This window comes from Apodemus sylvaticus, chromosome 9 (assembly GCF_947179515.1).
Source record: "Apodemus sylvaticus chromosome 9, mApoSyl1.1, whole genome shotgun sequence".
NCBI classification, from domain to species: domain Eukaryota; kingdom Metazoa; phylum Chordata; class Mammalia; order Rodentia; family Muridae; genus Apodemus; species Apodemus sylvaticus.
The window spans coordinates 93,549,121-93,576,681 of record NC_067480.1 but is presented as its reverse complement, the minus strand read 5'-3'; the positions used below and the strand labels follow the sequence as shown (position 1 = coordinate 93,576,681).

Sequence of the window (27,561 nt, the reverse complement as noted above, 5' to 3'; positions counted from 1 at the left end):
TATCTGAAGTCTTAGGAAAGCAAGTGGAATGCACACGCCAGCAGCCTACGCAGTACAGACACTTAGACACTTCTGTACATAGTTGGCGATAATTATCCCAGGACTCTTTTTCTCTGAAATCAATTTAAAAAATAGTAACAGTGTTTAGTATTTTAACATTTCAAAAGTACCTAAATCAAGCTTCAGTTTTTCTCAGATGTTGCATGGTTAGTTTATCTTCTATTTATCTAATTGTTAGTTTGTGTTTTTGAGACAGGGCTTCTCTGTAGCTCTGGTTGTTCTGATTCTCACTCTGTAGACAAGGCTGGCTTCAAGTCCACCGCAATCCACTTGCCTCTCCCTCCTGTGTGCTGAGATCAAAGGTTTGTTCCACCACCACCCATCTTCATGTCTAGTTTAGAAACTTACAGATACTAGTTCATAAAAGCCTCATTTAATTTTCTTGACAGAATGAGTTGTTTTCATCATTATTTATTTAAATAAGTTAGGAATTTTTGAAATTTTTGCTTAACTATTGTTCTTCATATATTTCTTTGTACCTCAAGGGAAGTATTTTAACAATAATAATACATTCTCTTAAGATGGTAACTTATTTTAAATATTTTTTAGATTTGAGACTAAGTGAAGATTTTTTGTTTGTTTTAATTGTGTCCTAGAGGTTATAAAACATTGCAAGAGGGGCTGGAGATGGCTCGCTGATTAAGAGCATTGGCTATTCTTCCTAAGGATCCAGGTTCAATTCCCAGCACCCACCTTGTGGTTCACCACTCTAACTCCAGTCACAAGAGGTCTGTCAACCTCTTCTGGCCTATTCAGGCAATGCACTCATGTGATGCGGATACAGACGTGCAGGCAAAATGCCCATGTGCATAAAATAAAAATAAGGGAAGAACATTTTCAAAAACATTGTAAGAAATCTTAACTCCTTCTAACCTCATGTCAGTTTAGTTATGAGAGAATGCTAGGCAGTATGCTGCTTCTTAGAAGACTGGGTGTGGTGAATGTCAGTTGAGTTCACGCTTCTTCACTTGACAAAATACAGCTATCACTGAGTGAACTGTTGATTTGATTCTGGAACCTCGAGGGATAGCAATCATGAGGAAAATACACTTGCCTGCTCTTAGTTAGTAGGAAGATAGCCTGGTCACCCAGTCCTCCTCAGAGTGCAAATGGTAGCATTGGAGAGGGAGGCCTCTGCTCATTGCTCTCAAGGACCTCTGTTCCGGCTGCCTCGTGTATTCACACGCCTCTGTCTCTTCCTTAGGAAGAATGTATAGGAAACTGTTGCCTCAGACAGAAATGAAGTTCTCTGCTAGAAATGGAAGCATCTTTTATCAAGTAGAGCTAATTTCACTCATCCTTTATCTCTGATAAAAACAATGTCCTAAATATGTAACTTGATACTCAAAATATTTTTGCAAGGAAATTATAAATTTGGTTAGAATTATCGACTAGGACACAAAATTCTGAAGCCACAGTATTGTTAAGGGCACTGTGTGCTGGAAGGGAGGGTTTGTGAAGAGCAGTGACCTAAAGTGTCCAGGCAGGCTGGGTGCTCGCCTGTTATGTGGGAGTCCTTGGCTGTGTCCTCAGTACCAACATAAGAGTAAAAATTCAACTTTGTGCGATGATGGCATTTTTATGAGAAAAAAATAATTGAATCCATGAGAAATACCATATTAGAATTAAGAGAGGCTTTTGTTCATCATCTGTGCTTGAAAGTCTTTCGCTTTGCCTCAGTAAACACCAGCTAGTTTGTACTTTCCAGATTAGGAGTCACTATTGCACTGGAAGATCAAAAACTCAGGGTAAGAATACTCAGGAGCCACAGGTGTAGAGTTGCAGCAGCAGGGGCTTCTCAGGGTAATATCATTGGATTTTAAAGTAGCTGCAGTGTCAGGCACCCTGCTAGGTGCAGGGGAACGGACCAGTCTGAGTCTTAAATGACTCTCCTTGCAGCAGGGGTGACAAGCCAGCACTTTGCTAGGGTGGGTAGATGATATCTTCTATCAGTGTGGAGTGTTCTAAAGCATCATTGTGAAGATGACCTTCAGCATACAGTGTTCAAGAAGATTTAACATATAATATTACAGAAAAAAAAGACACACAAGCCAAATTTTCAGTAAGGAGAAACATTTCTCAAAAACCAAGAAACATGTTTGTTGGCCAAGTGTTGGCCAATTTTGAACAAAAACAGTTTTTGTCAAATAACTTAGACAGTGCTAGCACTATTTTTATTTGTATTAGTCTAACTTTGCCTAATCATTTATTTATTTATAATAGTCTCAAATTTCTTATTTCTGTTGTATAACTTGGGGCTTATAAGTACATTTTATAAAATTTCACATTAAAAAGGCCCTTATTTAAATTTGGCAGTTAATTATTAAAGTTATTCCAAATCACTTACTTTAAAATATTACAAAACAAAATCCTAAAGTAAGACTACACGTCAGTTTTAGAAATAAAAATGTTAGAAAATAAGATTATATTGCTTATTAGAAAATAAGTATATTGCTTATACTTACTGAGAATATACTTATTGAATTACTTTTTTTTATTCTTTTTTCTTTTTTGGAGACAGGGTTTCTCTGTGTAGCCCTGGCTGTCCTGGACCAGGCTGGCCTTGAACTCAGAAATCCACCTGCCTCTGCCTCCCGAGTGCTGGGACTAAAGGCATGCGCCACCACCGCCCGGCTTATTGAATTACTTAACTAATAAAAACAGGAAAATATGGTTTTTATTGTGTTACTTGAAAAGTATAGCCAATCAACACAGCTTATAATAGATTCGTAGGGATTTTTTTTTAAATTAAGACTCATCTTCAATAAATATTATTAGTAATTCTATGTATCTTTAAACTTGATTACTTATATTGTCTTTCTCTTAATTGTAGATTAGTTTACTCTTAAATACATCCTCTAGAGATTATCTAAAAATACTCTGAACTGCTTAAAGTAAAAGTGTTTTTCATTCTGAACTTATCAACAGTGTTTTTGTTCTAGTAAGATTGAATTGTGGACACTTCATATATTTCCATGGTATATAATGTGCTATTTACTTATTAAACATCCTTATGATCACTAGCTTTAATAAGGGGATATAAAGTAGCTCCTGATTAGAGAATATATTATATATTTCTATTTAATATTTTTAATGTTTCAAATAAGTATAGAGTTAAATTTCTTAAGCACCATGCTTTGAATAAAACTAATATAAACTCTTCCCTCTTTTAAAATAATACTTTAAATTCCTTTCTGCTCTTTTGTCCTCTTCTTCTGTCCTAGATAAATGATGTACATTGTGTTTTGAGGATGTAGCGTTAACTACTGGTTGGATTAAAAGAGCTCTACTCTAAAGAGGCTCATAAAACTGGAGTCAGGACTTCTGGAGTCTAGGTTGTGACAGGCTAGCCTGTCTGAGCCTAACACCTACCCTTGCACAAGTGGCGAGTTGAGCTGGCTGGTCTCTGAGACTCTGGCCCCGACTAAAATTCTCAATCTATGAAACTAAACATCAAAATAATACTGGAATAAGAAATATTTATCAGCATAACAAATATTAAAAAAATAATTTAAACTTGAATGTACATCATTTGTAATTCTAATAAGCTAATTAACCAATTGCCCTATCAATACTAAGTCTATTATTAACAAGTTGGAAAATTCAAATAAATTTTATTGTAAAAGGAGTGTAGTAACTAGTGCTGTGTGCAACCCTTATGACTAGCCAAGGCCAGCATGCAGGTCCTATATGAGCGCCTCCTCAGAAGAACACAGCCAAGAACTCAGAACGACACGTGTCTAGGTATGTTTACAAGTAGGTTAATGAAATAATCCCTTTCAGTTAAACTCTGTAAATAGCAGAGTGTATTCTTAACACTTTTACTTAAGAGCTAATGTATATAATCAATTTGGTTTGTAGTTAAGTTTGGAGTAATTTCATTGATTTTTAATGTTGAAGTTTTTATTTAGAAGTGAAAATGAAAGTATGAATATCTCTTTGGTTTTTCACATAATCTAGCTTTTTCAAGACCATCTACACCACCAAAATGAGCTTATTGAATAAAAATTGCCATTAAAGTCCTTAAAGTAAGTTCATCTTAGGATGAAATTCAAATCCACACCTAATCCTTAGTGGTGTGATTTAAAGACTGAAGCTGGTTTTGTGAGTTGGAGGGATAAACCCTCAGGATTGGTTTCAGGGCTGTAGTCAATTTGCATGTTTTTTATCATCCTAGACTTAAGAAAATGATGTTAAATACCTGCTATCTAAATGTTACTGTATTAAAGGAGGCAGTCCGGTTATCTGTTTTTGTTTGTACTTTTCATATTGTTTATGTATAATTTTTGGATCACAGAAATCCTATTGCCTCTACTTTTCAAGTGCTGGGATCCGAGGTGTGAGCCACCAGGCACGGCCTCCATGCCACAGTCTAGCTTCGTCCTTGCATAGCCATAGCACAGAGTTGACTAATTTTCTGTAAATATCTTGGAAGGTTTTGTGTGGTATTCAATAATGGTTATAGCTTTTAAAATTATGGATAGCTGTGGCAATTTTCATATGAAATACAGTTGTATTTTCAGTTTGTCAGATAAGGGAATAAGGTGAAATGAAGGCAGTGTCTGTCAGATGGGGCTGGCTGGAGCTTAAAATGCTGAATTGTTACCAAAACTGTTTCAGAAGTGCAGTTCTTTATCATGGAAAGAATCAAGGTTGAAATTTTAATTATAGTGTTATATTCTCATATGAAGTTACTTAAAATTAGACAATTTATAGTATGAAATAATGGCCATCTTTGGCATATGTTAGGATTCTGTGTAGTGTTTAGAATATACTTCTAGTTTAATTAGTGTACTGCCAGCCATTCTGCTTAGCTTGGGAACAGTCTAGTTTCATAAAATATTGTTTAATATAATTAAGGCTTCTCTTAAAAGGTGGGGAGGGGGGAGGAGCCTGACAGTGGAGGTGCACACCTGTAATCCCAGCACTCTGGGAAGCAGAGGCAGGCGGATTTCTGAGTTCGAGGCCAGCCTGGTCTACAGAAGGACAGCCAGGGCTATACAGAGAAGCCCTGTCTCGGAAAAAAAACCAAATCGAAAAAAACCAAAAAAAAAAAAAAAAAAAGCGGGGGAGTGGACTTTTATTTGTTGGAGAAAGACTTGACCTAAACTAAAGCATAAATTCGGGTGTGAGGGGGTGGTGGCACATGCCTTTAATTCCAGCCCTGAGAAGACAGAGGCAGGCCGATCTCTGAATTTGAGGCCAGGCTGGTCTAGAAAGCAGATTCTAGGACAGACAGAGATCCATAGAGAAACCCTGTTTCTATTCATTGCTATCTCATAATATAGCATTTAGAAAGAAAAATATAATTAAAACTAATTTTTAAAGTGAGGTAAAACTCTTAAGTGATTTGAAACCATTGTAATTAAGTTTAGCAGTTAAATTCTGCTTTCACTCCTTGTTAAAGATGCTGTGGGTGGAGGCGATAACTAGGTGGTTAAAGTGCTTGCTACATAAGTGTACGGACCTGAGTTAGGATTCCCATCCCTGAAGTAAGAGCCAGGGTAACTGCTTGTGCCTGTATCCCATGCAGTGTGGCTGTGCAACCTAACATGGGAGCAGAGCGCTGACTCACTGAGAGACTGACCTTTGCTTACACAAGAGAACGTTTCCCTCAAGTAGCTCACCAGCTATAATGGATATTTGGACTCTTCGATAGAAACATTAGAAAAGGGGTATCCAGTTTTTAGGTTTATCTTCTGAAATGGGACGAATATCCTAAATCTAATTTTAATGATTTTTTTCTTCTGTGATAGGAAAGGATGGTGAGCAGTCTGAAAGTAGATGTTGGCATATGAAATTATGCAGGGTTTGCTGATGGGTTTTGTTGTTAACTTAACATTAGAAGCCACTGATGTTTCTGACAGTGAGATTAATTGTAAAATCGGTGACCTAATGAGTTCATTGCAGCATGTCATAGGATGTATCTTTCCTTTGTGTGAGAATGATTTTTTTTAAAAAGAGCTCATTTCAATTATGTTTTTTCTAGTTAAAAATTAAAATTAGTTAAAGGTTATATTTGAGATGTTAATGCAGTTCTCTTCATTTAAAAATAATAATCTTTATGTTGTTACTTTCAATATTTCCCTGTTGATATTACCATTTTAATTATAAATTTCTTAACATGCTTAGAGTATACTTAGGTAAATCATAATATGACCAAAAGTAAATCATAATTATATGACCAAAAAAATCACCTTGTAACAGTATCTAATATCCTGTTGCATTAGAGATTAACTTTTTATTGCAAAAAATGTTATCCTTCATATATTATCAAAGATAGTTTTCAGAGCTAACATTGAAATCTTCCCTCTAATTCATTTTTACCCCTTTCAGAGGAAATGGATGTAGAAGCTCGTCTTACTGAACTATGTGAAGAAGTTAAGGTATGTGTAGCTGTTTTGTTAATACTCATTCTTTGAGTGATTTCTGTTTCCTATTCTAAATATTTGTCTAAGAAAATCTAATTACCCTTTCTTAAAATTCAAAGATAAATTGGGTATTCATGGTAATACCACAGATTAAATGGTCAAAAGCATCTAGCCTCAACATAAAAATAACTTTTGCTTTGAAAAGTTTTATTTTGTAAAGAACAGTTAACTGATCTTCTGTGGTTTTATTTAAGGAATTTCTGGACAGGTTTTAAAGCACTTGTGTAGTTTTGTAACATCATTTTTTTTTTCATCTGATGACTTTCGGTTAGTATGCAAAGAAATAAGTTTTCTATGACACTCTTGAACACCTGTTATCACACTCGGTTCTCATCTGTCCCTCCTTGCACACTGCCCTGTCTGTCCTGCAGCTCAGCCCTCTTGCCAACCCTCCTGCCTGCCTGGCAGGTCTTTAAAATAGCATGTTTTACCCCAGCAGACTGCTCGTGCCTCGTGGTGCCTTTCCAGCTCATCCTCAAAATCACCTTGCACACATCTCTCACCTTTGGTCAGGAACCTAAGTGCCCTGACTGTTAGGCCCACGGTGGGTCCACTCCTCACCAGCTGTGTCAGGACAAAAGGCAAAGCCACAAGTCACAGGAAACTACATTTGGTTTGAAGTGTTTGTCTGTTTCCATGAAAACTAGATTCTCTTTGAGAATGATCTCCTTAATAATTGTCAGTATGCAAGATGGAAAAGGATGTAATTTTATGCAGTATCACAATGCTTCAGAATTCAAATGACCATTTTCTTTAAAAATTATCAGTGTAGGGCTGAAGAGTTGGCTGAGCAGTTTAGAACTTCTGGCTGTTCCTCCAGAGGACTGCAAGTTCTATTCCCAGCACCTACGTGGCAGTCTCCAGTGATCTGTGACTCCAGTCCTACAGAATCCAATTCCTCTTTGACTTCCATGGACACTGAACACATGTACATATATATGCAGGCAAACACCCATCTACATAAAATAAAGGGTTAGATTACAAAAATATATAACCATTGTTCTTTAATAGTTACCCAAAGGACAATATTAACTTAAAAATAATTATAAAAAATATGCACTCAATATAAAAAAAAAAAATCTAGTCTTTCGGAGATTAAAGGGTTAGGTTCGGTTTGGTCTGGTTAGGTTTTGGTCCTTTAGTATTTAAATCTCTTCATTTGTGTTCCATTCTTTTGGCTGACTTTTCTCTCACATTTCATTCAGGGGAAACCTCCGTGTGTCCTATCTGCCCAACCTCTCCTCTCAGTGTCGAGCGCTGACAGGACATGGTGCTGAACCTCCGTTTAAACCCCACTTCTCTGTAAATCTGACATGTGAGATTTTCAGTGTGCTGTCACAACTGTCCCTTCCTCAGGCAGCAAACTTCGCTCTCGCAGGGTCAGGTGGCTGGTCTCACCTTCTGTTCTACATGCACTGAGTACAGTCCCTGTCAGTCAGCTCCTGGCAGCTCTCCTCTCTCCCCTCTCCGTCCTCGCCAGCTGAGCAGCCTTCATTTCCATGGTGGAAACCCCTGGGGTTTCTTTTTATGATTTTACTGCTTTGTGAATACAGTACTGGCTAGCTCACTGGAATCTCCTCAGTATCATGAGTTAAATAAGAAATCATTGTTCAGCTGTTCTCTGAGCTGTTCTCTCTCACACACTGAACTTCACACTGATGTTGAGTAGTATTGTGGTGAGATATTGTCAGTAATTCTCGGGAAGCAGTGAAGCTGTTTGTCCTTGTCTTTCTAGAAAGTAGAAAACCCTGATGAACTGGCCGAGCTGATCAACATGAACCTTGCACAGCTCTGCTCACTTCTCATGGCTTTGTGGGCCCAGTTTCTGGAGGCTGTAACTCTGCATGAGGAGTTAAGAGTGCTCTTAGCACAGGAGCACCATACTTTGAGGGTAAGTTAAAGACATATGGCACTTTAGTACTTTATATGTTTAGGAATTCATTATGTATAATATGTAGGTAAGTCAGTGTTGGGTTCCATAGCTGCCTGCAGCTATTACGAAGTGGGTTTCTGGAACAGAAGCTGGGGGATAAATAGGGAAGAGGGGCGAAAAGAAGTATGGCTAAGACAATATTCACTGATCAAAGCCAGAAACTTTAATGGCGCCAGACCTTTTAACAGTTTGGGCAAACCCTTCCCCCCAGACTCCAGGCTGAGTTCCGGTAGAAGTTGTCTAGCTTCTCTTTGAGGTCCTCGTCTTGACTGCTCCAGCAGCTGGGTGGGTCACCTGCTTAATTCAGGAATTCCTAGACCTGGAGGAACAATGAACTTAACCTTTACTTAGAGCACTCCACCCTAGGTGGAGCAGGATGCTGGCTATCTGGGAGAAGTTAACCTTGACCAAAGTCAAACTCTGACCAAGTGCATGACTGCCCCAATATGGCTCTGTACAAGTAAGAAGAGAGACTTCATTGTGCTATTGTTTGTTTCTAAAGCCAACTAAGAAATCTGCCTAAAAGTAAATAAAACATGAATATCCGTGATATGAGATAGCTCTTGGAACCCAGAAGCAGGAGGTAGAAATCAGTAACTCATCTCTGAAGGTCTTTCGTTTATTTTCACTTTGGTTTTGCATTGCCTTCCCTAGCCTTTCGTGGGAATATGTATTAGGAATTTTGTAAGATAAAGAAAATATAGATATATTTGCTGTAGATCTACTTTGGCCCTTACTCAGAAAGCTTATAAAACTATTTTATTATATAGCATCTACTCGTTACTAAATTCTGCATACATCAGATCCTATACTATGTGATAGCCTCTTGAATGCACCTTTTTTGTAGCCACCAGGTGTTTTCTCTTGTAATATGTCCCATTTGTGCATATATATGCAGAATACACACACAATTTGTTGTGTTGATAGACGTTTAGATTTCTCCTATGTTTGTAACTGTTATAAACCAAGAACAGTGTCCCTGAAGAGCACCTTTATCTATTCTTCATACACTACTGCAGTATGTATTTCCCAAGATTCAGAACACTTAATCCATCATAGTAGCCAACTTAAACATTTTAATACTGATATACTGTTTAGTTTACAGCTTGTCTGAATTAAATTTTTGTTGGGATAAAGTATCCTGAGAGACGCTACATAAGAAAGAAAGGGTTTATTTTAGCTTAAAGTTCCAGAGAGGATACAGTCTACCGTGGCCAGGGAAGCATGATGTCAGGAGCATGAGGCCTGCTGGTTCCATTGTGTTAGCAGTCTGGAAGCAGAGAGAGGTGGGGGTGGGGGGAGGGAGAGAACAGTAAGCGGGGCCAGACCAGAAACTGCAAGGCTTCTTACCTTCCAGCAGTGTCACAGTCTAGTGGCCATGTGTCCAAGCATATGAGCTGCAGGGGACATTTCACATTCAAGCCACAGCGAGACCCATGTGCAAATGTGACCAGTGGCCATGTGCTGCTTGACAGCCCCATCCCTGTCTCTATTGTCAGGCTCCAGCTCAGATTCACACATCACATTCAGTTCTGACAGCCCTTTAAATTCATTTAATGTGAAGTCTTTCTTACATCTTTACCTTGTGTGACTGATTGTGTTTTGCAGAGTATTGGCCAGAGGTTGCATAGAGTACCCTCAGTCTAGTCTATTCTTCCTAGTAAATAGAGTAAAAATGACACAATGTAAGTAGGGACGTTGTATTTCACTTTTCATAGTTTGATAAATAATATTTTTCTAAGGAGTTTCCTGTTTTGTCTATATTTTTAAATTTACTATTACCGAATAACAGAATCCCCCCCCCCTTTTTAATATCTGCAAGTTCTGTAGTGTTTTCCACCATTCATGACTAATATTTTTATGTCCTTATCTTTTTCTGAATTGGCCTTAAAGAGAACATCTCTCATTTTATTAGTATTTTTAAAGGACTGTTTTTTCATGTTGTTACTTCTCTCTTTGATGTGTTTGGTTTTCTGTTTTGTTCTTGTTACTATATTTCAGTAAGTAGGATTATCATACTGGAAACTTTAGGATTCTTCCTTAGAAGTTCTTTAATAAACTTTAATAAAGACTAGACATTTCTAAAAGGCCTATATAAGATTTCACAGTGGATAAAATAGTGTAATTGCAGTGACCACCTTACTAATGATCTTTAGCTTAGTGTAACAATTTAAAATGAATAGCTCAATAAATGCAGCGTGTTTCTTTTAGGCAATTTTCATTAACATTTTTCACCATGAAGACCATGAGCAGTGATGAATTTTAGTAGAAATGCAGCCCTGTACTATAGTGTGGTGTGGTACTAACACTAGTGAACTAAAGCCTTTGACGTGGTACTCTTTGGAAATGACTGGAGTGCCAGCCTGCCTCCTCTGGGAGCTCACTGCATACTTGTCATGGTTTTCTTGAGAGCCATTCTGACTGGAACTCGATGAAGTAACAAAGCCACGTCACAGGAGACTGAGGATATTCGACACTTGTTTCATGTGTTTATTGACTTTTGAGAACTTTGTTTTCAAATAGTTCACCAGGCCATTCATTAATCAGTTAATGTAGACTCAGAAGCTTCATTTTCTTTGATATGCAAAACATCGATTACCAATCATGGGAATCAGGATAGCCAGAGAGGTAAGGATGAGCTGGAAGAGATTTTTTAAGTGAGCAGAGAAGTGTGGGTAGTGGAAAGCAGGAGCGGGGACTGAGGGAGGGAGGCGGCACGCGTGCGTGAAAGCTCTGAGAGGATACTGCTCTGGGCCGTCCTTAAATATGTTATTACTTAAGAGGAAAAACAACACGAAAATCCTTTGATCCTAGGCAAGGCTAAGAAGATGAGTAATTCTTAATTCAAGTTGATAGAAAACAAGTTGAATGTTACTTTTCATAAAGCTCAAAAATAGTTTAGAACAAAGAAGATACTCTTCAAAATATACTAAAAACTTTTTAAGAGAAAAATTTTTACAGTTTTGTTAAGTTACTGTTACTACCTACTGAACCCTAGTGTAGTTTGTAGAAAAAAAATTGATTGCAAAGTTTGGAGACAACTTTATAACATACTTTATAAAGCTGTCTTGAATAGAAACAAAAATATAAATGTAAATACTGAGATTGGCTGGTGAGAAGGAATAAAAAAGGGAGACAGAGATCAGATTTGAATGCTAGGAGCTAGAGAGATGAGTAAGAACACTTGTGCATGAGGATCTGACTTCCAAAGCTCAACACCATGGAAAACATCAGATAGGGCTATGCATGCTTGCAATCCCAGCATTGGAGTGTGGCTTAGTTAGGGTTTGACTGCTGTGAGCAGACACCATGACCAGTGCAAGTCTTATAAAGGACAACATTTAGTTGGGGCTGGCTTCCAGGTTCAGATCATTATCATCAAGACAGGAACATGGCAGCGTCCAGGCAGGCACAACATAGTACATCTTCCTCTGAAGGCAGCAAGAAGACTGGCTCCCATGTGGCTAGAAGGAGAGTCTTAAAGCCCATGCCCACAGTGACACACTTCAAATAACAAGGGCACACATCCTAATAGAGCCACTCCCTGGGCCAAGCATATTCAAACCACCATATAAGATGAAATCAGATGGAACCTGAAATCGTCTTGGTCAGGCAGCCTAGCTGAAATGGTGAGGTTCTCATTCATTGAGAAGCCATTTTTGAAGTGAGCAATAGAGGAAGACATAGAATATCTTCTTATACTTGTACATTCACTGAATGACAAGGATAAATTTTAACATTTTACTCAGGCGTTCCTTTCCATGCCCTATTTCTAATACCAAGATAGCCCATATTTTAACTCCTAAAGGAAAAAAAGTAATTAAGATATAGTGAGACTTTCATGAATTCATTGTTTTTAATAGCTGAGTAGTATTCCATTGTGTAAATATACCACATTTTCTGTATCCATTCCTCCGCTGAGAGACATCTGGGTTCTTTCCAGCTTCTGGCTATTATAAATAAGGCTGCTATGAACATAGTGGAGCATGTGTCCTTCTTACATGCTGGGGAATTCTCTAGGTATATGCCTAGGAATGGTATAGTAGGGTCCTCCGGTAATATCATGCCCAGTTTTCTGAGGAACTGCCAGACTGATTTCCAGAGTGGTTGTACCATCTTGCAATCTCACCAACAGTGGAGGAGTGTTCCTTTTTCTCCACATCCGCACCAGCATCTGCTGTCACCTGAATTTTTGGTTTTAGCCATTCTGACTGGTGTGAGGTGAAATCTCAGGGTTGTTTTGATTTGCATTTCCCTGATGACTAAGGATGTTGAACATTTCTTTAGGTGCTTCTCAGCCATTTGATATTCCTCAGTTGAAAATTCTTTGTTTAGCTCTGTACCCCCATTTTTAAATAGGGTTATTTGACTGTCTGGAGTCTAACTTCTCGAGTTCTTTGTATATCTTGGATATTAGCCCTCTGTTGGATGTAGGGTTGATAAAGATCTTTTCCCAATTTGTTGGTTGCCGTTTTGTCCAATTGACAGTGTCCTTTGCCTTATAGAAACTTTGTAATTTTATAGGCAAATGAGTGGAACTGGAAAATATCATCCTGAGTGAGGTAACCCAATCACAAAAGAACACACATGGTATGCACTCACTGATAAGTGGATATTAGCCTAGAAGCTTCGAATACCCAAGACATATTTCACATAACCAAATGATGCCCAAGAAAAGGGAAGAACAAAATGTGGATACTCTGGTCCTTCTTAGAAGGGGGAACAAAATACCCACAGAAGGAGATGCAAAGTGTGGAGCAGAGACTGGGGGAAAGACCATCTAGAGACTGCCCTACCTAGTGATCTATCCCATATTCAGTTATAAAACCCAAATGCGATAGGCGGGTTTTTCTGCCAGCCCGCCGGGCTCTGGGCCCATGTCCTGCCCAGGGAGCTGCTGAAGGAGAGAAGCCCCGTGGCCATATTTGCTGCCTGCCGGGACAGAAAAGAATCACTAGGTATTGTATCATCCTGAGCTTTAGATTTCTGGTGGTGCAAACCGCCAGGTGTCTGCCTGCACTCAGGAACTGAGCACATAGGCGGTTCATCTGCAAGCCAGTCCATCGCAGGACCTGTGTCCTATGTGAGAATCGACAGAGGGAGTGACCCCCACCACAACATCTTAGCTCCATAATAGAGCAGACAGAGAACACCTGGTTGACCTTGACAACCTAAGTAAAATATTGCTTGAGGCAAGACTGAGAAGGGCTCCAAAGGCCTTCTCAGTCTTTGTGCCAGAAGAAACCTAGTCATCCAGTGTTGCAGAGATAACCTTAAAGATCCACAGTAGGTTGAAGCACCAGCCAGGGACAATAAGACCATCTAACACCTGGGAGAACTAGATGGCTAAAGGCAAACGTAGGAATGTTACTAACAGAAACCAAGGCATTATGGCAGCATCTAAACCCAATTCTCCAACATTAGCAAGTCCTGGATACCCCAACACACCAGAAAAACAAGATTTGGATTTAAAATCACTGGTCATGATGCTGGTACAGGAACACATAAAGGACATACTTAAAGAAATTCAGAAGAAAATGGATCAAAAATTAGAAGCCCTTACAAGGGAAACACAAAAATCATTGAAAGAAATTCAGGAGAATACAAAAGCCAATAAGGAGGAAATGCAAAAATCACTTAAAGAAATACAGGAGAACTTTGATCAACAGGCAGAAGTCATGAAAGAGGAAACACAAAAATCTCTTAAAGAATTAGAGGAAAACACAAACAAGCAAATGACAGAACTGAGCAAAAACTTCCAGGATCTAAAAACAGAAGTAGAAACAACTAAGAAAGCACAAAGGGAGACAACTTTGGAGATAGAAAACCTTGGGAAGAAATCAGGGACCATAGACGCAAATATCAACAACAGAATACAAGAGATAGAAGAAAGAATCTCAGATGCCGAAGATACCATAGAAACCATGGACTCAACAGTTAAAGAAAATGCAAAATGCAAAAGGCTTGTAACCCAAAATACCCAGGAAATCCAGGACACAATGAGAAAGCCAAATCTAAGGATTATAGGCATTGATGAGAGTGAAGATGTACAACTTAAAGGGCCAGCAAATATCTTCAACAAAATTATGGAAGAAAACTTCCCTAACCTAAAGAGAGAGATGCCCATCAATATACAAGAAGCCTACAGAACTCCAATCAGACTGGACCAGAACAGAAATACCTCCCGTCACATAATAATCAAAACCCCAAATGTACTAAACAAAGAAAGAATACTTGGGGCAGTAAGAGAAAAGGGGCAAGTAACATATAAAGGAAGACCTATCAGAATTACACCAGATTTCTCACCAGAGACTATGAAAGCTAGAAGATCCTGGGCGGAGCTCATGCAGACTCTAAGAGAACACAAATGCCAGCCGAGACTACTATACCCAGCGAAACTCTCAATTACTATAGATGGAGAAACCACGATATTCCATGACAAAACCAAATTTACACAATATCTTTCTACAAACCCAGCCCTACAAAGGATAATAGGGGGAAAACACCATTACAACGAGGGAAACTATACCCTGGAAAGAGTAGGATATTAAGCTTCTTTCATCAAACCCAAAGAAGATAACCACACACGTATAAAATTAAAATCAAAAATGTTAGGAAGCAATAACCACTACTCCTTGATATCTCTTAACATCAATGGACTCAATTCCCCAATAAAAAGACATAGACTAACAGACTGGTTACGTAAACAGGACCCTACATTTTGCTGCATACAGGAAACACACCTCAGTGTCAAAGACAAAAACTACCTTAGAGGAAAAGGCTGGAAGACAATTCTACAAGCAAATGGTCCCAGGAAACAAGCCGGAGTTGCCATTCTAATTTCAGATAAAATTGACTTTCAACCTAATGTCATCAAAAGAGACATGGAAGGTCACTACTTGCTGGTCAAAGGAAAAATCCAACAAAAAGAACTCTCAATCCTGAACATCTATGCCCCAAATACAAGGGCGCCCTCATTCATAAAAGAAACTTTACTAAAGCTCAAAGTACACATTGCACCTAACACAATAATTGTGGGTGACTTCAACACTCCACTCTCACCAATGGACCAATCAGGAAAACAGAAACTAAACAGGGAGACAATGAAACTAATTGAAGCTTTGAACCAATTGGAGTTAACAGATATATATAGAACTTTTCATCCCAAAGCAAAAGAATATACCTTTTTCTCAGCACCTCATGGTACCTTCTCCAAAATAGATCATATAGTTGGTCACAAGACAGACCTCAACAAATATAAGAAGATTGAAATAATCCCATGCCTCCTATCAGATCACTATGGAGTAAAAGTGGTCTTTAGTAACAGTAAAAACAACAGAAAGCCCACATACACATGGAAACTGAACAATACTCTACTCAATGATACCTTGGTCAAGGAAGAAATAAAGAACGAAATCAAAGATTTCTTAGAATTTAATGAAAATGAAGGCAAAACATACACAAATTTATGGGACACAATGAAAGCAGTGCTAAGAGGAAAACTCATAGCTTTGAGTGCCTCCAAAAGGAAATTCGAGAGAGCATACACTAGAAGATAAACGGAACAACTGAAAGCCCTGGAACAAGAAGAAGCTAATTCACCCAGGAGGAGAAGAAGACAGGAAATCATCAAACTCAGGGCTGAAATCAATCAAGTAGAGACCAAGAGAACCATACAAAGAATCAACAAGACCAAAAGCTGGTTCTTTGAAAAAAATCAACAAGATAGATAAACCCTTAGCCAGACTAACCAAAGCGCACAGAGAAAGTATCCAAATTAACAAAATTAGAAATGAAAACGGAGATATTACAACAGAAACCAAGGAAATTCAAAAAATCATCAGATCTTACTACAAAAACCTGTACTCAACACAACTGGAGAATCTGGAGGAAATGGACATTTTCTTAGACAGATACCAATTACCAAAATTAAACCAGGATCAAATAGACCATCTAAACAGACCCATAACCCCTAAAGAAATAGAAGGGGTCATAGATAGGCTTCCGACCAAAAACAGCACAGGACCAGATGGTTTCAGTGCAGAATTCTATCAGACCTTCAAAGAAGACTTAACACCAATACTCTTCAAACTTTTCCACCAAATAGAAACAGAAGGAACACTACCCAACTCCTTCTTCGAAGCCACTATTTACGCTGATACCAAAACCACACAAAGATCCAACTAAGAAAGAGAATTTCAGGCCAATTTCCCTTATGAATATTGATGCAAAAATACTAAATAAAGTTCTTGCCCACCGAATCCAAGAACACATAAAAACGATCATCCACCATGATCAAGTAGGCTTCATCCCCGGGATGCAGGGATGGTTCAATATAAGGAAATCCATCAATGCAATCCACTACATAAACAAACTCAAAGAAAAAAAACACATGATCATTTCATTAGATGCTGAAAAAGCAAAATTCAGCATCCTTTCATGCTAAAAGTCTTGGAAAGGACAGGAATTCAAGGCCTATATCTAAACATAGTAAAAGCAATATACAGCAAACCAGTAGTCAACATCAAACTAAATGGAGACAAACTTGAAGCAATCCCACTAAAATCAGGGACTAGACAAGGCTGCCCCCTCTCTCCATATCTTTTCGATATAGCTCTTGAAGTCCTAGCTAGAGCAATTAGACAACATAAGGAAGTCAAAGGGATACAAATTGAAAAGGAAGAAGTCAAACTATCACTATTTGCAGATGATATGATCGTATACTTAAGTGACCTAAAAACTCTACTAGAGAACTCCTACAGCTGATAAACAACTTCAGCAAAGTGGCTGGCTACAAAATCAACGCAAGCAAATCAGTAACCTTTATATATTCAAAGGATAAGCAGACCTTTATATATTCAAAGGATAAGATAAAGAAATTAGGGAAATGACCCCCTTCACAATAGCTACAAACAGCATAAAGTATCTTGGGGTGACTCTAACCAAACAAGTGAAAGACCTACATGACAAGAACTTCAGATCTCTGAAGAAGGAAATCAAAGAAGATCTCAGAAAATAGAAAAGTCTTCCATGCTTGTGGATTGGCAGGATTAATATAGTTAAAATGGCCATCTTGCCAAAGGCAATCTACAGATTCAATGCTATCCCCATAAAAATCCCAACCCAGTTCTTCATAGAGCTAGAAAGAGCAATTCTCAAATTCATCTGGAATAACAAAAAACCCAGGATAGCTAAAACTATTCTCAACAGTAAAAGAACTTCAGGGGGATTCAGTATCCCAGACTTTAAACTCTACTACAGAGCAATAGTGATGAAAACTGCATGGTATTGGTACAATATCAGGCAAGCGGATCAGTGGAATAGGATTGAAGACCCAGAAATGAACCAACACACCTATGGTCACTTGGTCTTTCACAAAGGAGCTGAAAGCATCCAGTGGAAAAAAAGATAGTCTTTTCAACAAATGGTGCTGGTTCAATTGGAGGTCAGCATGCAGAAGAATGCACATCGATCCATTCTTATCTCCTTGTACCAAGCTCAACTCCAAATGGATCAAGGACCTCCACATAAAACCTGACACACTGAAACTAATCGAAAAGAAACTGGGGAAGACCCTGGAGGACATGGGCACAGGGAAAAAGTTCCTGAATAGAACACCAGTAGCTTATGCTCTAAGATCAAGAATTGACAAATGGGACCTCATAAAACTACAAAGTTTCTGTAAGGCAAAGGACACCATCAAAAGGACAAAACGTCAACCAACAGACTGGGAAAGGATCTTCACCAACCCTAAATCTGACAGAGGGCTAATATATACAAGGAACTCAAGAAAGTAGAACCCAGAGAACCAAATAACCCCATTAAAAAGTGGGGCATGGAGCTAAACAAAGAATTTTCACATGAAGAACTTCGGAGAGCTGAGAAACACCTTAAGAAATGTTCAACATCATTAATCATTAGGGAAATGCAAATCAAAACAACCCTGAGATTTCACCTCACACCAGTCAGAATGGCTAAGGTCAAAAACTCAGAGACAGCAGGTATTGGCAAGGATGTGGAGAAAGAGGAACACTCCTCCACTGCTGGTGGGATTGCAAGATGGTGCAACCACTTTGGAAATCAGTCTGGCAGTTCCTCAGAAAACTGGGCATGACACTTCCTGAGGACCCTGTTATACCACTCCTGGGCATATATCCAGAGGATTCTTCAGCATGCAATAAGGACACATTCTCCACTATGTTCATAGCAGCCCTATTTGTAGTAGCCAGAAGCTGGAAAGAACCTAGGTGTCCTTTAACGGAGGAATGGATACAAAAAAATGTGGTATATTTACACGATGGAGTACTATTCAGCCATTAGAAACAATGAATTCATGAAATTCTTAGACAAATGGATGGAGCTGGAGAACATCATACTAAGTGAGGTAACCCAGTCTCAAAAGATCAATCATGGTATGCACTCACTGATAAGTGAATATTAGCCTAGAAACTTTGAATACCCAAGACATAATCCACAAATTAAATGATGTCCAAAAAGAATGGAGGAGTGGCCCCTGGTTCTGGAAAGACTCAGTGCAAGAGTATAGGGGAATTCCAGAACAGGGAAGTGGGAAGGGGTGGATGGAAGAACAGGGAGACGGAAGAGGGCTTATGGGACTTGTGGGGAGTGGGGACCCAGAAAAGGGGAAATCATTTGAAATGTAAATAAAAAATATATCAAAAAAAAAAAAAAAAACCCAAACGCTATTATCGATGCCCACAAGTGCTTGCTGACTGAAGCCGGATACAGCTGTCACCTGGGAGGCTCTGCTAGTGCATGACAAATATAGAGGGGGACACTCTCAGCCAGCCAACTCAGTTGAACTGAGCACAGGGTCCCCAATGGGGGAGCTGGAGAAAGGACCCAAGGAGCTGAATGGGGTCTGTAGTGCCATAGGAGGAACAACAATATGAGCCACCTAGGACTCCCAGGGACAAAAACATCAACCAGATAGTTCACATGGCATTACCCATGGCTGCAGATGCATAGGCAGCAGAGGATGGACTTATTGGACATCAAAGGGAGGAGAGGCCCCTGGTCCTAGAAAGGCTCAATGCAGCAGTGTAGGGGAATACTAGGACAGGGAACCCGGGGAGAGGCTGATTGGGGAACAGGAGGAGGGGAGATGGCTTAAGGGACTTTCGGGGGGCAGGGGAGATTGGGAAAGGGGAAATCATTTAAAATGTAAATAAAGAATATATGGAATAAAAAAGATATAATGAGAAAATGCTGTAGTGCCTTGCTTTGTAGTGTGTCACAAAAACTGTGGCAGTTATAGCTTTGATTGATGTCGGGCTCCCACTTACTCAGTTCAACATGAACTTAAACTACCTGGACATTCTGAAAGGCCTATAATAACCAGATTAGCCGAAAAGTTGTACAGTATTTCTTCAGGGAAAGACAGCAGAGGGAAGCTCATGGTTTTACTATGTATTCATTAGTAACAGTGGGAACTTCTCATAAGAAGTCTCGCTCTTTCTCTGGCTACCTCCGCTGGTGTGAGAGTATTGCATGTTGTTTGCTGTTAGTTTGTTTTTATCAATTTTGACTCGTAGGTTTTATATGAATACATAAAAACATTAGTGCACACATGACAGGAAAGAAGTAAAGCTGTCTAAAGGACTAACGAGAGAAGGGAGGCTGTGAAAGGAAGTGTGCTCACATGAAGTGTGTTCATGCAGAGTAAACAGTAGTCCTGCGCTGTAGTATACCTTTCATTCTGATTCTTGTGTGTTGTTCCATCTGTGTTTTACGAGATGACATATAATCTCAATTATATTTTCTGCGATGACCATGGCAATAAAAGATATGGATTTGAATTTTCATTTTGCTTGAATATGAACTGATATGAACATGTTTCATTTGCACTTATTTACTAGAATTGATGACCTAAAATATTAAACATCCCACCAATAGCGTAATGACTAGGAGATCAAAATATGTATTGATAAGACTTATGGAGTCAGTGTAATAGGTAACATGTAGCTGTTTCCCAAGACTTTTTCCTCATTTTTGCAATCAGAAAAACATAAAACACGTTAAAGATTATATATAACTCTGTAGTATTTATAGTATTTACAGTGTTATGCAACTGTCACCTTTACCTTCAGCTAGGACATTTATCCAGATGTGAACCTGTTGTTCTTCCCTTCCCTTCCTCTTCTGTGGTTACAGTCTCACTTATAGTTCCTGCATGTTTCCTATCAGTAAGCACAGGCCTGACCATTGTGCTTGGTTTCTTTCAGTACACTGTTCGGAGTTCATCCTGTTACTGCATATGTTGATACTTCATCTTATGGCCAAATTCCATTGGATAGATAAACCGATAATATGGTTTAAGTGGGAAATACCCATCACAGACTCTTGTATGTGGGAACCCCTAGTGACACCCTTTTAGAAGGTTCTGCAACATTTGAGACTGGCCTACTTGGCCTTCAAAGTATATCTTCTGGTTCTGAACCAAGGCACAGCAGCAAGAGTACTGTACCTGCCATTTTGGGCAATACCCTCTGAAATTGTGAGTTAAAGTAAGCATCTCTCTTTACATTACTGACACATTGACAAAAAGTAACAGAATTCTTTGCCTCTGACTGCTATGAGTAGTGATGCTGTGAAGTTTGTCTGAAATATTTGGATGACTGTCTGTTGTCATTTCTGTTGACTGTTTATCCAGGAATGGAATTAGTGTGGCATACAGTCATTCTCTGTTTAGTTTTCTGAGGAAACTCCAACTTTTTTACACAGCATTTGTACAGTTTTATATTCTTACTAGCAATGCAGAAGGATTCTATGACTTCTGCAAATCTTTGCTAACAGTTATTCTCTGTATTCTGTTGGCTGTGTGTTTGTGTATACAGAATGCATGACCATGTGGGTTGCACGTAGCTACCATTTGTTTGCGTTATATTGGGTTTGTTTTGGATGTATTTTTTACTGTTTTTGGAAGTAAGGTTTTCCATCCATCTAAATTGCCCCATGTCAGTTGTCATCATGTCTCAGTGGAAGCTGATTCATTTGTTTGTTTGCGTTATATTGGGTTTGTTTTGGATGTATTTTTTACTGTTTTTGGAAGTAAGGTTTTCCATCCATCTAAATTGCCCCATGTCAGTTGTCATCATGTCTCAGTGGAAGCTGATTCATTTGTTTGCTTGCTTGTTCGACCAGGGATAGAACCGGGGCCTGGTATTTGAGGGGTTGGTTTCCTTTAATAAAGCTAATCTTTCTCTAAAAGATTTTAAAAGTTGAACCACTACTTTTATAACAGTTATATTATCTTGAAGTCATCTTTACGATCTGCATTTACTTCTTGATTGTTCCTTACATCTTCCTGCTTCCTTGAATGTAAATGCATTTTTCTTCAATTCTTGCTGCTGTTGTTTGATGTACTTTCTCCAGTTTTGTAGTTTGTTTTTATTATATCATGGGTTCTGAATCAATTTCTCACTGGTGAAATTAAAACAATTTTTCAAGTCTAGCTAAGAAACATTAAAAAAAAAAAACCATGAACTAATGATTGAGGTCTAGACATAGGTACAGGTTTTTAAGTTCACCCAAGTTATTATCAGTTCTACTGTTGCCTAAATGAACACCATTCTTGTAAAAAGAGTGGGAGTTGAACATGGCATGTCCTCATTTGAGTGCAGTTCTGACTGTGGGGAAAACACAGTTTTACATTGGCACTTAAAATTACCAAATTGAATAACCCTGACTAACCCTCATTCTCATGTGTAGATACTGCTTTCCAGTAAGACAGTGGGCCAGGGAACTGTGAAAAGCTGTAACTAAGATTCAAGATCTTTTTTTTTTTTAAAAGGTTGGCTGCTTGATATTACAACTCAGTGGTAAACCAGTTGCCTAGCTTGTACAAGGCTCTGAGTTTGACCCATGACACCAAAGATAAATAAAAGAAAGAAAGAAAGAAAGAAAGAAAGAAAGAATGAATGAATGAATGAATGAATGAATGAATATTTTAACAGAGTAGGTACAATTTATGTTGTAGGAGGAGTTTGAAATAGCCACATTGCCATTTCTATAGTGATGTAAAAAGTTTGCATTGCATTTTTAAAGATATACTCCTCTCTAAAACTATTTAATATTCTTTTAATACAACTGTAAATATGAATGTTAAGATATTAAGGAATATTTTCTAAATAATTTTTGTTTTATTTTTTACAAGGTTTGAGCAGACTTTCACTTTTACTATCATTATAAATAATATTTATAATGATAGTAAAAGTGAATAATTATAGTTAGTTTATAATTATTGGAATATTAGATCCAATGTTAAAAGGTCCCAAGTGATATTTTTTTTACTAGTATTTCTTTTTTTATCCTTTACTTACAAGGATTTTTGGAAGGGGATTATTTTTGAAAGTGATTAGCTTTTCTGACTGGTGTAAGCTCCACTGCTGGTGGGGTTGCAAATTGGTACAACCACTCTGGAAATCAGTCTGGCGGTTCCTCCGAAAACCGGGCACCTCACTTCCAGAAGATCCTGCTATACCACTCCTGGGCATATACCCAGAGGATTCCCCACCATGTAATAAGGATACATGCTCTACTATGTTCATAGCAGCCCTATTTATAATTGCCAGATGCTGGAAAGAACCCAGGTATCCCTCAACAGAAGAGTGGATGCAAAAAATGTGGTATATCTACTCAATGGAGTACTATTCAGCCATTAGAAACAATGAGTTCATGAAATTCTTAGGCAAATGGATGGAGCTAGAGAACATTATACTAAGTGAGGTAACCCAGACTCATAGGGTGGATCATGGTATGCACTCACTAATAAGTGGTTATTAACCTAGAAAACTGGAATACCCAAAACATAATCCACACATCAAATGAGATACAAGAAGAAAGGAGGAGTGGCCCCTGGTTCTAGAAAGACTCAGTGAAACAGTATTCAGCAAAACCAGAATGGAGAAGTGGGAAGGGGTGGGTGGGAGGACAGGGGAAGAGAAGGGGGCTTACGGGACTTTCGGGGAGTGGGGGGCTAGAAAAGGGGAAATCATTTGAAATGTAAATAAATTATATCGAATAAAAAAATTAAAAAAAGAAAGAAAGTGATTAGCTAGTTAGTTAACTAATTAGGTTAGTCAGAGTTTTTTTTTTTCTTTTTTCTTTTTCTTTTTTGAGAGAGTCTTACTGTGCTGCTGTAGCTGTCCTGGAACTCAGCATGTTGAGCATGCTGGCCTTGTACTCACAGAGATCACTTCTGCTTCTCATATACTAGAAGTAAAGGCCTGTGCTATCATGCCTGAGGCGGATATTTCTATTTTAGGTGAATTATAGCTGTGCATGGTAGTTCATGTATGTAATCCCTGCCTCTGGATAACAGGGTCATGAGCTTGTGATGAACATGAACTACCTAGCAAGTACAAGGCCACAGAGTGAGGCCCTGTCTCAGAAAAGAGAAGAGAAGGGTAAGAGAAACAAGCAAGCTTTGGTTCTCAGTGTTGTCTGACTAGTGATGTGCAGCTGTCTCTGCAAGTCGTCATGGTCTCCTTGACGGTTAGTACAGTGATGCTTTCATGTCAGAATTCCTCAAATTTCACTTTAAATGTGTAATTCCATAACTCAGATGTCCCTCCACAGAACCAGACAATGCTGAGCAAGGGATAGAACTCCCTGCGGCAGCCCCACCTCACACGTGTGCTGGGTTCTGATCCCAGTGCCAGGAAGAACAGAAAGACCTAGACAATTTAATAAAGATAGATAAAATGGCCTAGTACACGTACAAAAATAAAGTTCTTCTTTGTTAATTCACTCTTTTGGAAGAGATGTGGATAGAGAAATCAATTTATTTAAATAAGTTAGAATTGTATCTAATATTATGTATATGAAATAGTTTTGTGTAAGAAAGCATTGTGGTAACATAAATAGCAAAGGACATGCAATCACACATTTGTGAAGTGTATTCATTTTTCAGGTTAATATAAAGATTATAATCTAGGACATAGAGACCCTGCATACTCAGTGTTAGGCATATAGAATTAGTATAGCAAATATGCTGAACAATTTAAACAAAGTAGTAGAGTGAGCCCAGAAAAGAACTTAGCTCTTTAAAGCAAAAGTTCAGCTTTTTTTCTATCTGTTCAAGTTTGAATAGTTGTGATATTGCCAAGCAGATTATATTTAAATTAGACTTGGTTTTATAAGCAGCTGTAACAAAGCAATCATATGGGGGAGGTATTATATACCTTAAATTTAAATTTTCAAACCTAACAAATTTTAGTATGTGTTGCCATCAGGCGGCAGTCAGACCACAGTTACTGTGACACGGAGACTCATTTGTTGCATATTATCCCAGTGTGCTAATATAACTCAGAGAATTTGGAAAAAGAAGTTCATTTGAGTACATAAGGCAAGGGAGTATTTCTGTAACAAAGCCTTGGTGTAACAAAACAAAAAGCTAAGACCTTTAGAGCACAGATTTGGAGTTTCCCAAATGTGTGCTTGAAAGGCCAGGCTCATCCCGCCCTTGGCTCTGTTTGCACAGCTTCCTCACGTACTAAACGAAGATACCTCCCCTGTGGCACGTTTAAGGTTTACATCAGTCTCACCCAGGCTTGCTGTGGGAATCAGGGCTGCTAAGGAGAGGAAGGAAGCAGCTCACGGACTCTGGAAGTCCAGTGGACGCTAAAGGAAAGGAAGGACAAATGAAGTGAAAGAGTCCTCTGGGGAACAGCCAGAGGGAAGAGGGTTAAGGAAAAGGTCGATGTTAGTGAAGAAATGTAATGAAGCTTCTGTCTTTGTGCACTTAATATTACAAAAATAGACATTTGTTCTTTATAGTCACCAAGTAAATGTACACACACACACCAAGAAAATCCTTAGCATAATATGATTTAATAATTATAAATAATTATATTTTTATAATTAAAAATAAATGTCAGAATACAAACAGTGGAGGAAATAGTAAATTCAATATGTATTTACCAAGTATATTCTTCTATAGCACACCAGAATGTATTAGCAGGCATCTAAGTCATCAAAGCACAGCTTCTTCAGCCATCATGGCCACACCCTTAATCCTGGCACTGGGGAAACAGAGGCAAGTAAATCTCAAGTTGATCCCAGTGAGTTCAAGACCAACTTGGTCTACATTGCAAGATCCAGGCTACACAGACCTAAACAGTTAGACCCAGTCTTAAAAAGCAAAATACAAAACATAGTTCCTGTCCTAAAGAACAACATATTGCTAGAGAAGGATGTCATTTGTGCATAGTTGTGTTAAGGCAGAATGCAATGAGTGCTAGACAAAAGCATGTCCTTATACAGACTGTCCCCATGGAAACTTCTGGGCACATATTCTTTGTTCGTCACAATGCCATGTGCATAACAAGTATTGAATGTTTTTTGAAAGTGCATCACCTGAAGCTCAAAGGTCAAGTGCCCAAAGTCCCAGTGCTAATAGGTCAGTCAGTTCATGCTCATGTACGTTGTTAATGTCTGCCACAGTGGACATTGTCCCCCACGTGTCTGTCAGGGAGTATTTCAGAAACTGTAGACGAAGTAAGCAGGACAAGTGCCATCTTTACCTTCAGGGAGGAGATGAGAGATACAACTGTAAACTTTTCTCACACGGTCCTTTTGTTTCTTTAGTCCACACAACCTAGAAGTACAGTGATTTAGCAGCACTGAAGGGAAGAAGGTGAATTCTCACAGGCCTGGCTTTGGGTGTCTGGTGGAATCGGCATCTCGGCCTGTATTCTGTGCTAGACTGACATGAGCCTCCACGCAACCAATGCTCCTTTTTTGAATTCTGTAGGTTCGCAGATTTTCGGAAGCGTTCTTTTGTTTTGAACATCCAAGAGAAGCTGCCATTGCATACCAGGAACTCCAGTAAGTAGCAGATTCAAAATGCAGAGAATTCTATTTTATATCATTTTATATTTGATATCTTAGACATAATTAATGACAGAGTTCGTAGTATTTAAAGCAGAAGAAAATGAAGGAATTTCAGTTTAGAACTTCAGTGACATTAGGTTTAATCCAAGGAATTAATTCTTGAAAGTCCCTTTCTGATCTAATAAAAGCATAATGGACTTGCACTGTGTCCCTGGAGATAAGCTTTGTCACACCTTTGACATTACCATGGGCCTCTACTCTTCCCCGTGCCCGACTTCTGCTTTTCCCTTCTCAGGTCACAATAGCTCACATCGGTCATTTTTGTGTAACATCTTCAGTCTAAATGGGAACAGCACTGCCTTCCATGACATAAGTGATGGAAATTGAAATAGCTGAACAGTGGAGCACACCCTTTAATCCCAGCAGTGAGGAGGTAGAGGCAGGTTGGTCTCGTGTTGGAGGCCACCCTAGTCTACATAGGAGTGCCAGGACAGCCAGGACTACATGGAGAAACCATGTCTTAAAAATCAAAACAAAAATCCAAAAGAAATGCCTTCCATCTTTTCTACTGAATATGGTTAGGTCTCATTTTCTTTGTCTTTAAAGAGTGGTTTGAAGTAATTTCACTTGAAAAAAGTAAAGCAGACCCTAAGTGGTGAATTCTGTAAGATTTTATATATATGAAGTCTTGAACAAGCAAAACGTTAATGTGAAGAAAGCCCAAACAGTGGTCCTCTTGGGGTTGGCGTGACTGGGAAATTAAGGAAACGGGAGCACACTGGGTAGATGGAAATGTTCTGTGTTGTATATTTGTCAAATCATAGGATATATTTTATATGTATATATAAAAAACCTCCTAAAAATACCCATAAACAATAATTGGACATCAAAGGTAGTCAGTAGTAAATTATAAAACTAGGGCAAGTGTTAATTGTTCAGACTGGTAATAATTAAATAGAATTTTTACTATACATTTTTGACTTTTTAAAGAATTTTTATTAGAATTTTTTTCTAAAAAAATTTTTTTGTGTGTGTCTGGTATTTTTTTCTGAATGTGTGTATTTCGCCATGTGTATGCCTGGTACTATTGGTGATCAGAGAAGGAATTCACATCTCCTGGAACTATAGTCACAGATGGTTGTGAGCCACCATGTGGGTGCTGGGATTCAAACCAGGCCTTTTGCCAGAACACTGAGTGCTTTTAATTACCAAGTCATCCATCTTCCAGTCCCCTAGAACATTTTTCTGATCACTATTTTGGATTAGAAATTTATATATCTT

The 27,561-nt window shown here is 38.5% G+C and overlaps 1 protein-coding gene across 4 annotated transcripts in view; it reads left to right on the top strand.

Annotated features, from left to right (window-relative positions):
• Fam135a (family with sequence similarity 135 member A) overlaps positions 1 to 27,561 on the top strand; it is an 86,721-nt gene that overhangs the window by 37,975 nt on the left and 21,185 nt on the right. For 3 of the 4 annotated variants that reach the window (XM_052193041.1, XM_052193039.1, XM_052193042.1), the window contains exons 11-14: positions 3,727 to 3,804; positions 6,397 to 6,446; positions 8,227 to 8,382; positions 26,201 to 26,274. In XM_052193041.1, the coding sequence (XP_052049001.1) occupies positions 3,727 to 3,804; positions 6,397 to 6,446; positions 8,227 to 8,382; positions 26,201 to 26,274 (358 nt within the window). Of the gene's footprint in view, positions 1 to 3,726; positions 3,805 to 6,396; positions 6,447 to 8,226; positions 8,383 to 26,200; positions 26,275 to 27,561 lie in introns of those variants that run through there. The other variant, XM_052193043.1, reaches the window with a different exon arrangement.